At 40.2% G+C, this 14,909-nt stretch overlaps 1 protein-coding gene across 9 annotated transcripts in view; it reads right to left on the bottom strand.

The window, feature by feature from the left end:
* chd6 (chromodomain helicase DNA binding protein 6) overlaps positions 1-14,909 on the bottom strand; it is a 130,713-nt gene that overhangs the window by 89,528 nt on the left and 26,276 nt on the right. For all 9 annotated transcript variants that reach the window (XM_061932456.1, XM_061932462.1, XM_061932458.1 and 6 more), the window contains exon 2: positions 3,849-3,898. In XM_061932456.1, coding sequence (XP_061788440.1) covers positions 3,849-3,878 — 30 coding nt within the window. In that variant the 5' untranslated portion in view covers positions 3,879-3,898. The remainder of the gene's footprint in view (positions 1-3,848; positions 3,899-14,909) is intronic.

The raw sequence follows: 14,909 nt of genomic DNA, 5'->3' as shown, positions 1-14,909 counted from the left end.
AGCAGGGAGGTAATGGGTCCCATTTTTATAGTCTTTGGTATGACTCGGCCGGGGTTTGAACTCACAACCTACCGATCTCAGGGCGGACACTCTAACCACTAGGCCACTGAGTAGGTGAAGCAGATGCTTATAATATCCCAAACCCTCTCACTCATTCCACATTTAACATAAACAATATAATACAAGAACAATACTATACAAACAAAAACAAGAAAAACTCCTGTACACTAACAATACAATAGTACCACTGTTACTATAAAACAAGACAAGACGAGACAAAACACACACACACACACACACAGACACACACACACACACACACACACACACACACACACACACACACACACACACACACACACACACACACACACACACACACACACACACACACACACACACACACACACACACACACACACACAGACACATACAGGCCCAAACACTCTCTGACCATACACCTCTCTCCCATCGCTCTGTGCTGAGGGCATCACTCTCTTTCCTCCTCGTACTTCTTCAGTACTTCTTTTTTAAACAGTCTTTTAAATGTAATCATGTTAGAACAGGTTTTTAACTCGTCCCCTAAGTTTTTCCACAGACTGACTCCACGCACTGAAATGCACATTGATTTTAAAGTTGTTCTAAATTTAGGAAAATATAATTTGTTGTTTCCTCTTAGACTGTAACTATGGTGAGCATCTCTATCCTGGAATAGGTTTTGTATATTGGATGGCAGAGAGTTTTGGGATGCCCTAAACATAATTTGAGCAGTTTTAAAATTGATCACATCGTGCAGTTTAAGTTGCTTTAACTCCATGAATAGTGGATTTGAATGATGTAAGTAGTGAACATTGGACACAATCCTAATGGCCTTTTTCTGCAGAGTGACTAAAGGCTGTAGATGAGATTTATAACAATTTCCCCAGACTTCAACACAATAGTTTAGATATGACATAATAAATGAATGATACAATAAAAGCAGAGCATTGGTGTTCAATAAATGACATGATCTCCTCATCATTCCAACACATTTAGCAACTTTTGTCCTCAGGTAATTTATATGAGGCTTCCATGATATATTTTCATCTATTACCACTCCTAAGAATTAATTTTGTTGAACATATCCTATTGGTGTATCATCAATAACAATCCTGATGGGTATTTCACTTTTGCGATTGCTAAAGAGCATGATTTTGGTCTTCTTTAAATTCAGAGACAATTTGTTGGTATTAAACCAAGTTTTTAACTTGATCATCTCCTCAGTTACAGAGGCCAGAAGTTGCTTTACGTCGTCACCTGCACATGTAATGGTTGTGTCGTCAGCAAAGAGGATGAACTTCAGCAGTGTTGATACTTTACATATTTCATTGATATACATTATAAATAGTGTGGGTCCCAGTATCGACCCCTGGGGGACTCCACAGGTTATGTTCATGAGTGTAGATTGATGTTGGTCGATCTGAACAATCTGCTGTCTCTCATTCAAGTAGCTCTTCAGCCATTTCCCTGCCACTCCCCTTATGCCATAGTTTTCCAGTTTGTTTACCAAAATCTGGTGGTCAATGGTATCGAAAGCCTTTTGCAGGTCAATAAAAATTCCTAAAACAAATTTGTTTTTCTCGATACCATTAGTAATGTTCTCTATTAGATCACTTAAAGCTAATGAAGTTGACCTATTTTGTCGGAACCCATATTGACAATCAGATAATGTGTGTTTTTCAATGAAGCCACGAAGTCTATTATCAAATAATTTTTCCAATATTTTTGACAACTGTGGCAGAAGGGAGACGGGCCGGTAATTTGTGAAGTGGTGTTTGTCTCCAGATTTGAAGATGGGGATGACTTTTGAGAGTTTCATTTGTGAAAGTCATGTGCTAAAAGCCGCAAAAGTGAAAAATATACCGTATTTTCTGGACCATATAATAAGGCGCACTGCCAATGAATGGTCTACTTTTGATCTTTTTTCATATATAAGGAGTCTTTTTTTTTCTAAATGGAAAACACTTCCTTGTGGTCTACATAAAATGGAATGGTGGTTCTTTGGTCAAAATGTTGCATAGATTATGTTTAACAGATCATCTTCAAGCCGCTTTCTGACAGTCGCTTCCAGATGCGCCGTTTTGTGAGCGGTCTTATTTACGTGGCTCACCTTGGGCAGCGTCTTCTCCCCGTCATCTTTGTTGTAGCGGTGTAGCGTGCAAGGACGGGAGTGGAAGAAGTGTCAAAAGATGGAGCTAACTATTTTAATGACATTCAGACTTAACTTCAATCAATAGCGGAGCAGCATCTCCTCATCCGAGAACAACAACACCGGAAATGTGTCCCGTGAAAAACCATCCCACCAGAACTCTAACAACTAAAGTTCCTTGGGTGAATAATAAAACTCACTACACCGGTATGTTTTAGCGCTTTCATGGCGAGTTTACTGACAGATATAAGTAAGAACTTTACACTACTTTATATTAGAAATGGCAACAGCGGAGGATGAATGTCCCCATAACAAGAAGATAGAGAAAAAGAAGAAGCTTATCAACTACGGTGTCGGCACGCACTACAAAAGGCGGATGTGCGCAATTTTTCAGGATTTATGCAGATCCCAAATACAGATCAGCAGGCACCAGAAGGTAAGAAAAGTTGATTTTGCATAATATTGTGAAACAAAATGCCAGATAATCCGTCTTACTTTATACACACACACCATAATAATACTAGTATGTGTAAGCACATCAAGCGGTGCGGCTTCATAGCGAACCAAAGTCGTACTACAACATTTTGACATATTTTCAATGGAACATATAAAATGTTGGTGTTGTTTAATTGAGTCATATTGCCATCATAGTGCAGTCTACATGTATCTCTTATGTTTGACTGCCATCTACTGGTCACACTTACTCACACCTACTCAGTGGCTTAGTGGTGAGTGTCCGCCCAGAGATCGTTAGGTCGTGAGTTCAAACCCCAGCCGAGTCATACCAAAGACTATAAAAATGGGACCCATTACCTCCCTGCTTGGCACTCAGCATCAAGGGTTGGAATTGGGGGTTAAATCACCAAAATGATTCCCGGGCGCAGCCACTGCTGCTGCCCACTGCTCCCCTCACCTCCCAGATAGTGAACAAGAGGATGGTTTAATGCAGAGGACAAATTTCAAGGTTTGTACATGACAATCATTGGTACTTTAACTTAACTTAAACACTTATCCATATACCATCTACCAAATGTATTTGCTTTGAGGCAAAACCGGAATTATTCCGTACATTAGGCGCACTGGGTTATAAGGCGCACTGTCGAGTTTTGAAAAAAAAAGAAGGATTTTAAGTGCACCTTATAGTCTGGAAAATACGGTACAAAACTTTTTCTGACGATGCCACAGCCTAATAATTTCACTAAATAGGAGATAAACTGTCATGTTTTTTGCACCACCGCAACCCCGAAAGGGACAAGCAGTAGAAAAATGGATGGAGGGATGGAAAATATATTTCTTTGCCCAGGAAACAGCTCACACTTTTAAGAGCCCCAGCCTTAAAAAGTCTCTTCTCAGCTTCTTTGCTGGTCATTGTTTTGAAAAAAATGTATCTAGGAGGCTGTGATTACCTGATAACAATAACGACAATACTGCTAAGTTGGCAATACAGATTCTCCCTGCTACATCTTCTTATTCTCTGGCCAAACAGGTGCGTATGAGGGCAAACAGTCAATTTGAATGAGTGTATGAAAACACTGAGTCTTACCGGCTGTCGCTTGTCAAAACAATACATTATTTTTGCTTTTATAAAGAAATATAATTGATATGAGGCACAAATTACCACATCTATTGTACTGTAGGGGTGCATGCACTTTCAACTAACCTGTTGCTTGTCCTTCTTGTGTATTTTCATCTTCTACGCCTTCACTGCATCTGTGGACAGAAATAACTTTATTACGCTTTCAAGCACACAAGAAGCAAACTTTTTGACATTCTCCAAGATAAAAAAACAAAAACATGAGTTTCATTGATTCGTTTCCATAAGCCTGTTTCATTGAACATGAAGAGAATGCTTATGGGTTGGTGCCTTGCTTATTGGCACGTCACCATTGTTTGTGAAGTGAAAGTCCATGTTATGAGGAAGCAAGCAAAGCCACTGGTCATGTATCAATGATGATGCACAAAAACATTAAAACAACCTTGGGCAGTGCACAGTGTGGCCTCTTGTGGCCAGAATAGATACATGACCTTACTCAATCGCCTCAGAGTGGGTGGGGCCTCAAAGGAGGTTTAAAGTAGAGCAAAACGCCACACACGCACGCACACACTTAATTTCTTGGTGCGTTCTAAAAAAAAAATGACTATGTGTCTTTTTTTAGCGTAATTGTGTTGTTGTTGCGCCCAGAAGAAGTTACTAAGTACGACACTCTTTTTAACTTTTATTGTCAATCTTGTGCTAACAACGGGTTTATGTCAGACACATATTTCTTGTGCGCACACGTCTTTTTCTCTTACACACAAAACTTCTTATTCTCCATCAAAATAATCTTTCAGGCAAAGTATACTTAGAAACATTTGTGAACTCTGAACTAACCATACAGATTAACACCAGCTTGTGGTTAATTTACAATAGTTAAACAGTTTTATTTATTTACAAAACCAGTGAAGTTTGCACGTTGTGTAAATCGTAATCAAAAACAGAATACAATGATTTGCAAATCCTTTTCAACCTATATTCAATTGAATAGACTGCAAAGACAAGATACTTAACGTTGGAACTGGAAATCTTTGTTATTTTTGGCAAATATTAGCTCATTTGACCTGCTCAGTGGCCTAGTGTTTAGAGTGTCCACCCTGAGATCGGTAGGTCGTGAGTTCAAACCCCAGCCGAGTCATACCAAAGACTATTAAAAAAATGGGACCCGTTACCTCCCTGCTTGGCACTCAGCATCAAGTGTTGGAATAGGGTGTTAAATCACCAAAATGATTCCCGGCCTGAGGCCACCGCTGCTGCTCACTGCTTCCCTCACCTCCCAGGGGGTGAGGTCTGATGGGTCAAATGCAGAGGATAATATCATCAGATCTAGTGTGTGTGTGACAATCATTGGTACTTTAACTTTATTTAAAATTTGATACCTGCAACTAGGGATGTCCCGATCCAGGTTTTTGCACTTCCGATCCGATACCGATATTGTTTTTGCATTTCCGATCCGATACCGACACTGACCGATACCGATACTGACCGATACTGGCCTATCCGAGCATGTATTAAAGTTTAAAGTTATTTAGCCTACTTAGTTGTCAGAATCATTTTGAAAAGGGTTTTAGTACTCTTGATAACAACTAGCCAGCTGAATTAGGGGAGTTTGAATAATACACAATGGTTGGTAACAAGAAACTGACCTGTTTATTCAAGGATAAACACAAAATAGACAAAATTATACATGAGAAACAGAAATGGCATCATTGAAACTAGGGCTGGGCGATATGGCCTTTTTTTAATATTGCGATATTTTAAGGCCATATTGCGATACACAATATATATCTCGATATTTTGCCTTAGCCTTGAATGAACACTTGATGTATATAATCACAGCAGTATGATGATTCTATGTGTTTGGATTGATTGATTGAGACTTTTATTAGTAGGTTGCACAGTGAAGTACATATTCCGTACAATTGACCACTAAATGGTAACACCCCAATAAGTTTTTCAACTTAAATTGATTCATGATACAGATATATACTATCAGATATATACTATCATCATAATACAGTCATCACACAAGATAATCACATTGAATTATTTACATTATTTATAATCCAGGGTGTGGAGGGGGGCGCCGGATGTAAGTGTCAAAAAGACAGCCAAAAGAGTTTGATATGAGAATAAATCTAAAGTTAAAATATAGGGTAGAAATGCACCCATTTGCAGGAAATGTAGTCTTGATTTTTAAAATGTTCTTTCAAGGCTTGCATGTCTACATTAAAACTTTCTTCTTCATACTGCATTAATATATGCTACTTTTAAACTTTCATGCAGAGAAGGAAATCACAACTAAAAAAAATCACAAATTTTTTCATACGGTGTTGATGTGGAAATTTTTTGCCATTTTGATGGTGTGGAGTCTGGACGTGTGGCACCGAATGGAGATAAGCGTCTCGACAGACGTCACAATATTTGAACAATGAACAATTTTTTTTTTTAATTTTGTGCGTGGCATAGATTTGCCGTGCGCAGAGGACGTTTGAGCAGGCGCGCACCTTAGCGGCTGCGCTAGCATCACAGCTAACGTTAGCCATGCCGCTACCTCACTCTCTGCTGGGAGAGGACGTATACGTATATGACGTGTGACGTGACAGTATGTGACGTATGACGTGACAGTATGTGACGTGTGTAAGAAGGTGCGCTCGCTGTCTGTGAGAGGGGGACACAGGAAAGAGTGAGAAGAGCCTGTCGTGTAATGCCAGCAGCTAAAAGCAACTGCGTGAGAATTGTGGATGTGTTGAAGGTGTGCTGGAAAATGCGGAACGGAAATTACGGAGCAGCAGAAAAGTGGAATGTATTATTTAAATAGGTACGTTGGAAAACACGGACCGGAGTTTTTTTTTAAACTGGATCTGGATCGGCATTTTCCCATGCCTTGCCGATACGCAATTTTTGGCAAATATCGGCAGCCGATCCGATCCAAATATCGGATCAGGACATCCCTACCTGCAACATGTTTCAAAGGGCCATGATTGGGTATAAAAGCAGCTTCCATGAAATGCTCAGTCATTCACAAACAAGAATGGGGCGAGGGTCACCACTTATCGAATCCAGATATGTTGTTGTGTGTGCACTGAGTTCCAAAAGCCATAGATGTTATATGACTGGGCCGGCACGCTGTTTATATGGAGGAAAAGCGGACGTGACTAAGGACAGCATGCGGCCGTTATAGGGTGAAGGTTTCAGGTGAGAGAGGACGCTAAAGGCACGCCCCTAGTGAGCATATAGTGCTGCTATGTGCGTTGTAAATAAAAAAATTGCAGACAAACACATCGCCAACATGAATGAGGTGCCGTTCACTTTTGACATCCCGGTAAAGCACACTGTGGAGAAGAAGGGGACCAGCACTGTAGCCAATCCATACGCACAATGGGGCAAGAGAAGTCGGCTTTTACTGTTGTGCTAGCTTGCTATGCTAATGGAAGTGAAGTGAATTATATTTATATAGCGCTTTTCTCTAGTGACTCAAAGCGCTTTACATAGTGAAACCCAATATCTAAGTTACATTTAAACCAGTGTGGGTGGCACTGGGAGCAGGTGGGTAAAGTGTCTTGCCCAAGGACACAACAGCAGTGACTAGGATGGCGGAAGCGGGGATCGAACCTGCAACCCTCAAGTTGCTGGCACGGCCACTCTACCAACCGAGCTATACCGCCCCAATGGACAACGAGACTGACTTTGAAAATGAGGAGAGGGAATCTGGCGTGTTTGATGGAGAACTTGCCCAGCTGTTCATTTCGGACACAGAAGATGAGGACTTTGATGGATTTGAGGATGAGGATTGATCAAAAAATAATGTGAGTACATTGATAAATACTTCAATAAAGTACAACCAAACTTAGCTTTGCTCCTGCTGCCTTTTTAAAACAGTGTCCATGCATGCTAGCGTATGTTTAACCATGCCTGCGCCCAAAAATACGCTGCGCCTTATTTATGCGTTAAATACAGAAATAGCACCCGTAACTGACACGGCACCTTTTAATACGGTGCGCCCTATGGTCGCGAAAATACGGTACAGTGGCTTCGATAACGGGAACCGGTTCTCAAAAAGGGATTTGAATCCATGGAATCGGTTCTTTTGTTATTGAACAATCGGGAGAACCGTTTCGAACATCATCCCTAGATTTCACACTCTACGGACCATAATGTCATCAAAAGGTTCAGAGAATCTGGAGAAATCACTGCACGTAAGCGATGATATTACAGACCTTCGATCCCTCAGGCGGTACTGCATCAAAAAGCGACATCAGTGTGTAAAGTATATCACCACATGGGCTCAGGAACACTTCAGAAAAACACTGTCAGTAACTACAGTTCGTCTGTAAGTGCAAGTTAAAACTCTACTATGCAAAGCGAAAGCCATTTATCAACAACACCCAGAAACGCCGTCAGCTTCGCTGGGCCCAAGCTCATCTAAGATGGACTGATGCAAAGTGGAAAAGTGTTCTGTGGTCTGACGACTCCACATTTGAAATTGTTTTTGGAAATTGTGGACATCTTGTCCTCCGGAACAAAGAGGAAAAGAATCATCCAGATCATTATAGACACAAAGTTCAAAAGCCAGCATCTGTGATAGTAAGGGGGTGTATCAGTGCCCAAGGCATGGGTAACTTACACATCTGTGAAGGCACCATTAATGCTGAATACAGGTTTTGGAGCAACATATGTTGCCATCCAAGCAACGTTATCATGGACGCCCCTGCTTATTTCAGCAAGACAATGCCAAGCCACGTGTTACAACAGCGTGGCTTCATAGTAAAAGAGTGCGGGGTACTAGACTGGCTTGCCTGTAGTCCAGACCTGCCTCCCATTGAAAATGTGTAGCGCAATATGAAGCCTTGAGATCTGTTTAATCACATATAGTGCTACCCGTATTTTCCGCACTATAAGGCGCACCTAAAAACCACAATTTTTCTCAAAAGCTGACAGTGCGCCTAATAACCCGGTGCGCTTTATTATATTTAATGTTGATTAACGTGGACCCCGACTTAAACAAGTTGAAAAACTTATTGGGGTGTTACCATTTAGTGGTCAATTTTACGGAATATGTAATGTACTGTGCAATCAACTAATAAAAGTCTCAATCAATCAATCAAAAAAAGCACTTTATATGTAGAAAGGTTTTGTTAAGAAACCATTCTGAGCCTTATCTTATTTAGTTTTTATTTTATATATGTTGACCACATCAACCCTGGCAATGGACCCTGTGTGTACCGTATATGTATGTTATGCCATTGTTTACAAATTTGGTAAATAAATAACCAAAAAATGTATATTTTGTTGTTTTCTTACTGTACCGAAAATGAACCGAACCGTGACCTCTAAACCGAGGTACGTACCGAACCGAAATTTTTGTGCATCGTTACACCCCTACCATCGATGCACTTTAAAATGTTTGGTTCTTTTAATTTGTGAAGTAAATAAACAGTCTCCTCTTCATTACAATTGTTGCTTTGTTTTTATTGAATGGTATCTGCTTCTGGGTTGTATCCCGTGCGTTGAGACTGGCGCATGCGTGATACTAAGAAGGTTTATTTAGAGATAAATTATTTGAGAAGTCGGGCTAATTTAGTGCATGGACACGTACTAAGTGCTTCTCACCAGTTCTTTGGCAAACAACAAGCGGTGACCGAAATTAAAACTCAAATACTGTAGAATAACATTACATTAAAATGCAGTTTGAACTTGAGATAATGTAAAATAATGTGTACCAACACATAAAACAAGTTTAATTATAATTTCAGGAACAAAATGTTTTTTTATCCAAAATGGTCTGAACAAAGTATCTGTTTTAGTACATGGTATACAGAGGAGTTGAATCTTTTGCACACATAAACAAAACGTCTGTTTTAGATATAAAATGCCTTTTTCTGATTAAAATAGTGGGTGTTTTTATCATCCCATTCAGGACTAATAAAGACTCCTGAGAGTGCCTGCAAGTCCGCATTCATGGCAAGATTACTGGCGCGCTTTAGCAGATAGTGAAACTAGAGTCTCTCACTAAAGACGGTGCTCCTTCTAAATGTTGTTTCAACTTCTCTGCAAGTGTTAGTCATATTTTTTTATTTTGTTATTCTGAGCTGCACTTCCGATATGTGTAAGGGAAAGAGGCACAACACTGATTGACATTTTTATTACGTCACGACGAGCCTGATTTTTGCACGGTGGAATGGGAGGTCGCGCACACACACAAACACTTTCACAAAAACATACGCAAATGTACACAAACACACACAGGATCACATTTAATAAAAGGTGGGTTGTTCCATGCAGAATTATACAAAGCATCGTTACTTCCCTACTGTTTACTACCGTAGTAACTTCTAACAGACAGTTCCGCCATGTTTGATCGAAGAAATATGCTTACAGCTGATCATCGTGATCAAACTCAAATTAATCGCGATCAACGATCACGATTCATTTTCATAAAGTTTCGGTCTCGCAACTTCGGTAAACAGCCGCCATCTTTTTTCCCGGTAGAACAGGAAGCGCTTCTTCTTCTACGCAAGCAACCGCCAAGGAAAGCACCCGCCCCCATAGAACAGGAAGCGCTTCACCCGCCCCCGGAAGAAGAAGAAAAAACGCGCGGATATCACCGTACGTTTCATTTCCTGTTTACATCTGTAAAGACCACAAAATGGCTCCTACTACGCGACAAGGATCCGGATCATAAAAAGACGCAATCTCTCCATCCGCACACGGATTACTACCGTATTTCACAGCAACTGATATTCCTGTGAACTGCACTGTGGAACGGGAGCACGTACGGTGAATATTCGCACCACAGGGAATGAGGAGTCATCCTTCACTGTGGTTCTAGCTTGCCATGCTAACTTCCACCCATCCAAAAGAGACCTTTCCAGCCGGCGTCATCATAAAAGCTAACTCGAAGGGATGGATGGATGAAGAAAAGATGAGCGAGTGGTTAAGGGAAGTTTACGCGAAGAGGCCGGGTGGCTTTTTTCACACAGCTCCGACGGCGAACACACCTTCACTAAGACGGGCAGATAGCGCCGGTCGACATACGCCAACATCTGCCAGTGGATCGTAAATGCCTGGGCAGATAGTTTCGGTCACAACTGTGGTCCGAGCTTTCCGGAAGGCAGGATTCACAGAACTGCTGCACAACAACAGCGACACTGACTCCCGATGACTTCTACGAGACGGAACCGGCCATTTTTGGATCCCACGCTTGCGCAACTTTTCAATTCGGACACCGAAGACGAAGAATTCGAAGGATTTACGAATGAAGAATAACTTCAGAAGGTGAGCGCTATGTTTATTTTGTGTGTTGTGACATTAACGTTCGAGCAACATTATGTTGCTATTTATTGCTCTACACCATTTTGAATTTTACTATGTTTGTGATTGCACATTTGCGTACATTTTGGGACAGAGTTGTTAGAACGCTGGTTTTCAATATATTATTAAAGTTTGACTGAACTATCTGACTGTTTTTTTGACATTCACTTTAGCGCAGCGTTTTTTTGACATTCACTTTAGCGCAGCGTAGGCGCGGCTTTTAGTCCGGGGCGGCTTATTGGTGGACAAAATTATGAAATATGTAATTCATAGAAGGTGCGGCTAATAATCCGGTGCGCTTTAAAGTGCGGAAAATACGGTAATATCACGATTCTTTTTTTTTTTTTTTTTTTTTTTAAATAAAGTTGGATTGTCCTTTGCAGGATTATAGCGAGTAACGTTGCATCACTACTGTTTACTACTGCAGTACCTAGTAACAGGCATTTCCGCCATGTTTGATCGAAGGAATGTACCGTATTTTCCGCACTATAAGGCGCACCGGATTATAAGGCGCACCATCAATGAATGGCATGTTTCAAAACTTTGTTCGTATATAAGGCGCACCAGATTATAAGGCGCACCTATGCATCCATTAGATGGAGCTACGCTAAAGGGAATGTCAACAAAACAGTCAGATAGGTCAGTCAAACTTTATTAATAGATTACAAACCAGCGTTCTGACAACTCTGTTCACTCCCAAAATGAATAAACAGCTGGTTTATTATTTTCCCCGAGGTAAAGTCAGTGACGTGGTGTTTTGTTTATCTTTTAACAACAGCAAGGTATAACATGTAGTGCAACATTTATATCACATAGTGGAGGGGAACTTTTCCCTGATTCAATAAACACGTAAAAAACAGTCATAATGTTACGGTAAATCAAACGTTAGTGCAATCACAATATAGTAACACTCGAAATAGTGCAGAGCAATAATTATAATATATCAATAACTCAACGTTGCTCAAACGTTAATGTCACACAACACACAAAATAAACATGTAAAGCTCACTTTATGAAGTTATTCCTCATCCACGAATCCCTCGAATTCTTCTTCTTCAGTGTCCGAAATAAACAGTTGGGCGGATACGGCATCCAACATGTCATTAATCGAGTCAGTGTCGCTGCTGCTCTATTCCCGTGTTCTACTGCGTGACTGATCCTCTTAAGTCTAAACTCTGCGTTGTAAGCGTGTCTCTTAATAGCAGCCATTTTGGGTTCTTTACATAAACAAACAAATGGAAATCAAAACGGCATGCCTCGCACAGTCATATATCCCAGCATGCAACGCACTTCTTCTTCTTCTACGGGGGAAAAAGAAGTTGCGAGACCTAAACTTTATGAAAATGAAGTTTAGGTTTGTTGTGGCTCAATATTGGTCCATATATAAGGCGCACTGGATTATTAGGCGCACTGTCAGCTTTTGACAAAATTGGAGGTTTTTAGGTGCGCCTTATAGTGCGGAAAATACGGTATGCTCACATTTGACAACTGTCATTTTGTTCATATATGGAATTGTGCTTACTAGGGATGGAACGGTCCAGGTAACCCATGCTCCGGTCGGTACCTCGGTTTTAAGGCCAGTTTTGCTTCTTTTTCAGTACATTTTGTGGGAGTAAAACTTTTTTTTCTCTCAAAGTTATTTTGTTATTTTGCTTGTCATCAAAAAGTGCATTCTGCAGTAAACAAAGTATCAGTGGTTTACTAAATACTACAAAACTTTTACGTCAAGTTAACATTTACTAAACAACACTTTCAAATGGTGAATTTTTTTTTTTTTAATTACCTGCATACATCAGTCACTACAATTCCATCCACTAAATTGGTCAGATTTTTCAAATAGTTGGGTTTTTTCTATTTCCATAAACACCTACGTGTGAAATCCAAGTGTCTATGCACTCTCTCTAATGCAACTATCGGTCATACGCCATGTGCCTTCTGCGAATTCCTTTTCCGGTTGACCTATGACATCACCCGAGCAATTTGCGGATCCTTACAACTTGTTTAAACTGATGTCGGCTGTAATATTGGCACATGTTACAAATATTACGTCTCTACTGGCTTTGCGGATGTTAAACAGCAGACAGCATCAAGAAATAATCTTGGATTGCGCTACGAACAAGACGTTAATACCAAGACTGTATCAGGGCGGATGCAATGAAAGACTGGCGGAAGAGTTTTTTTGAAGGAATTTTCAGACAAAAATCATGGAAACAAAACTTTTGAATGTCTTAAAGTGCATCCAAACGGCTCTGTGGATTGATGGAAGAAGTTTTAAATCCGAAGGAAAAGTTCGTGCCCCGACTGATATCCAGAGGAAGGTTGCTATTGTTCGGAAATATCTTGACAGTCGTGCCGAAAGTGATTTAGTTGGCTTGCACAAATGCAGCATGAAGAGGTTTATGTATGCTTTATTATTCGCCTTTAATATACCTGTTTGATTATTTTTCATCTCATTCATATTTTGTTCGGGAATCTGAATTAAGCAGGCATTCCACATTTTTTTAGCTACCTCCTTAAATAAACCTGCTTCTTTTTTTCTACCATCGATTAGGGGTGTAACGGTACGTGTATTTGTATTGAACCGTTTTGGTACGGGGGTTTCGGTTCGATTCGGAGGTGTACCGAACGAGTTTCCACATAGACATATTAAGTAGCGTACCGCACGTTGTGTAAACAATGCACACCGAGGCACAACCCACGGCATGCTAGCAACGACCGAGCTAAGACAACACATAAAAGCCAGAGCTGGAAGACCCGCCTGCCTCGTTAAGATCTCCCGTTTGGGAACACTTCGGCTGCGCGGTGCGGAGGACGGAGGTTTGCCGACATTGTTCAGCAGCGGTAAGGCATGCTTCTGCCAACACTTCAAACATGCTAACCCATTTGAAGCGTCACCACCCCCAGGTGAACATCGCTTCAACAAAGATAAAAACGAGCAAACAGCTCCCACCTCTTACTGCCAAGTTAGCCAGGCTGGGGGGGGAAATAAAAGTTAATCTGAGGCTGAGTTGACTTGAAACTGTTTAATGTTGCACTTGTTATATGTAGAAGAAAAGTTTTGTAATTTTATTTAATCTGAGCAACAATTTGAGGCAGTTTAATGTTGATTAACGTGGACCCCGACTTAAACAAGTTGAAAAACTTATTGGGGTGTTACCATTTAGTGGTCAATTTTACGGAATATGTAATGTACTGTGCAATCAACTAATAAAAGTCTCAATCAATCAATCAAAAAAAGCACTTTATATGTAGAAAGGTTTTGTTAAGAAACCATTCTGAGCCTTATCTTATTTAGTTTTTATTTTATATATGTTGACCACATCAACCCTGGCAATGGACCCTGTGTGTACCGTATATGTATGTTATGCCATTGTTTACAAATTTGGTAAATAAATAACCAAAAAATGTATATTTTGTTGTTTTCTTACTGTACCGAAAATGAACCGAACCGTGACCTCTAAACCGAGGTACGTACCGAACCGAAATTTTTGTGCATCGTTACACCCCTACCATCGATGCACTTTAAAATGTTTGGTTCTTTTAATTTGTGAAGTAAATAAACAGTCTCCTCTTCATTACAATTGTTGCTTTGTTTTTATTGAATGGTATCTGCTTCTGGGTTGTATCCCGTGCGTTGAGACTGGCGCATGCGTGATACTAAGAAGGTTTATTTAGAGATAAATTATTTGAGAAGTCGGGCTAATTTAGTGCATGGACACGTACTAAGTGCTTCTCACCAGTTCTTTGGCAAACAACAAGCGGTGACCGAAATTAAAACTCAAATACTGTAGAATAACATTACATTAAAATGCAGTTTGAACTTGAGATAATGTAAAATAATGTGTACCAACACATAAAACAAGTTTAATTATA

The sequence above is a fragment of the Nerophis lumbriciformis genome, linkage group LG38 (genome assembly GCF_033978685.3).
Source record: "Nerophis lumbriciformis linkage group LG38, RoL_Nlum_v2.1, whole genome shotgun sequence".
NCBI lineage: Eukaryota > Metazoa > Chordata > Actinopteri > Syngnathiformes > Syngnathidae > Nerophis > Nerophis lumbriciformis.
This window is presented reverse-complemented; position numbering and strand designations above follow the sequence as displayed.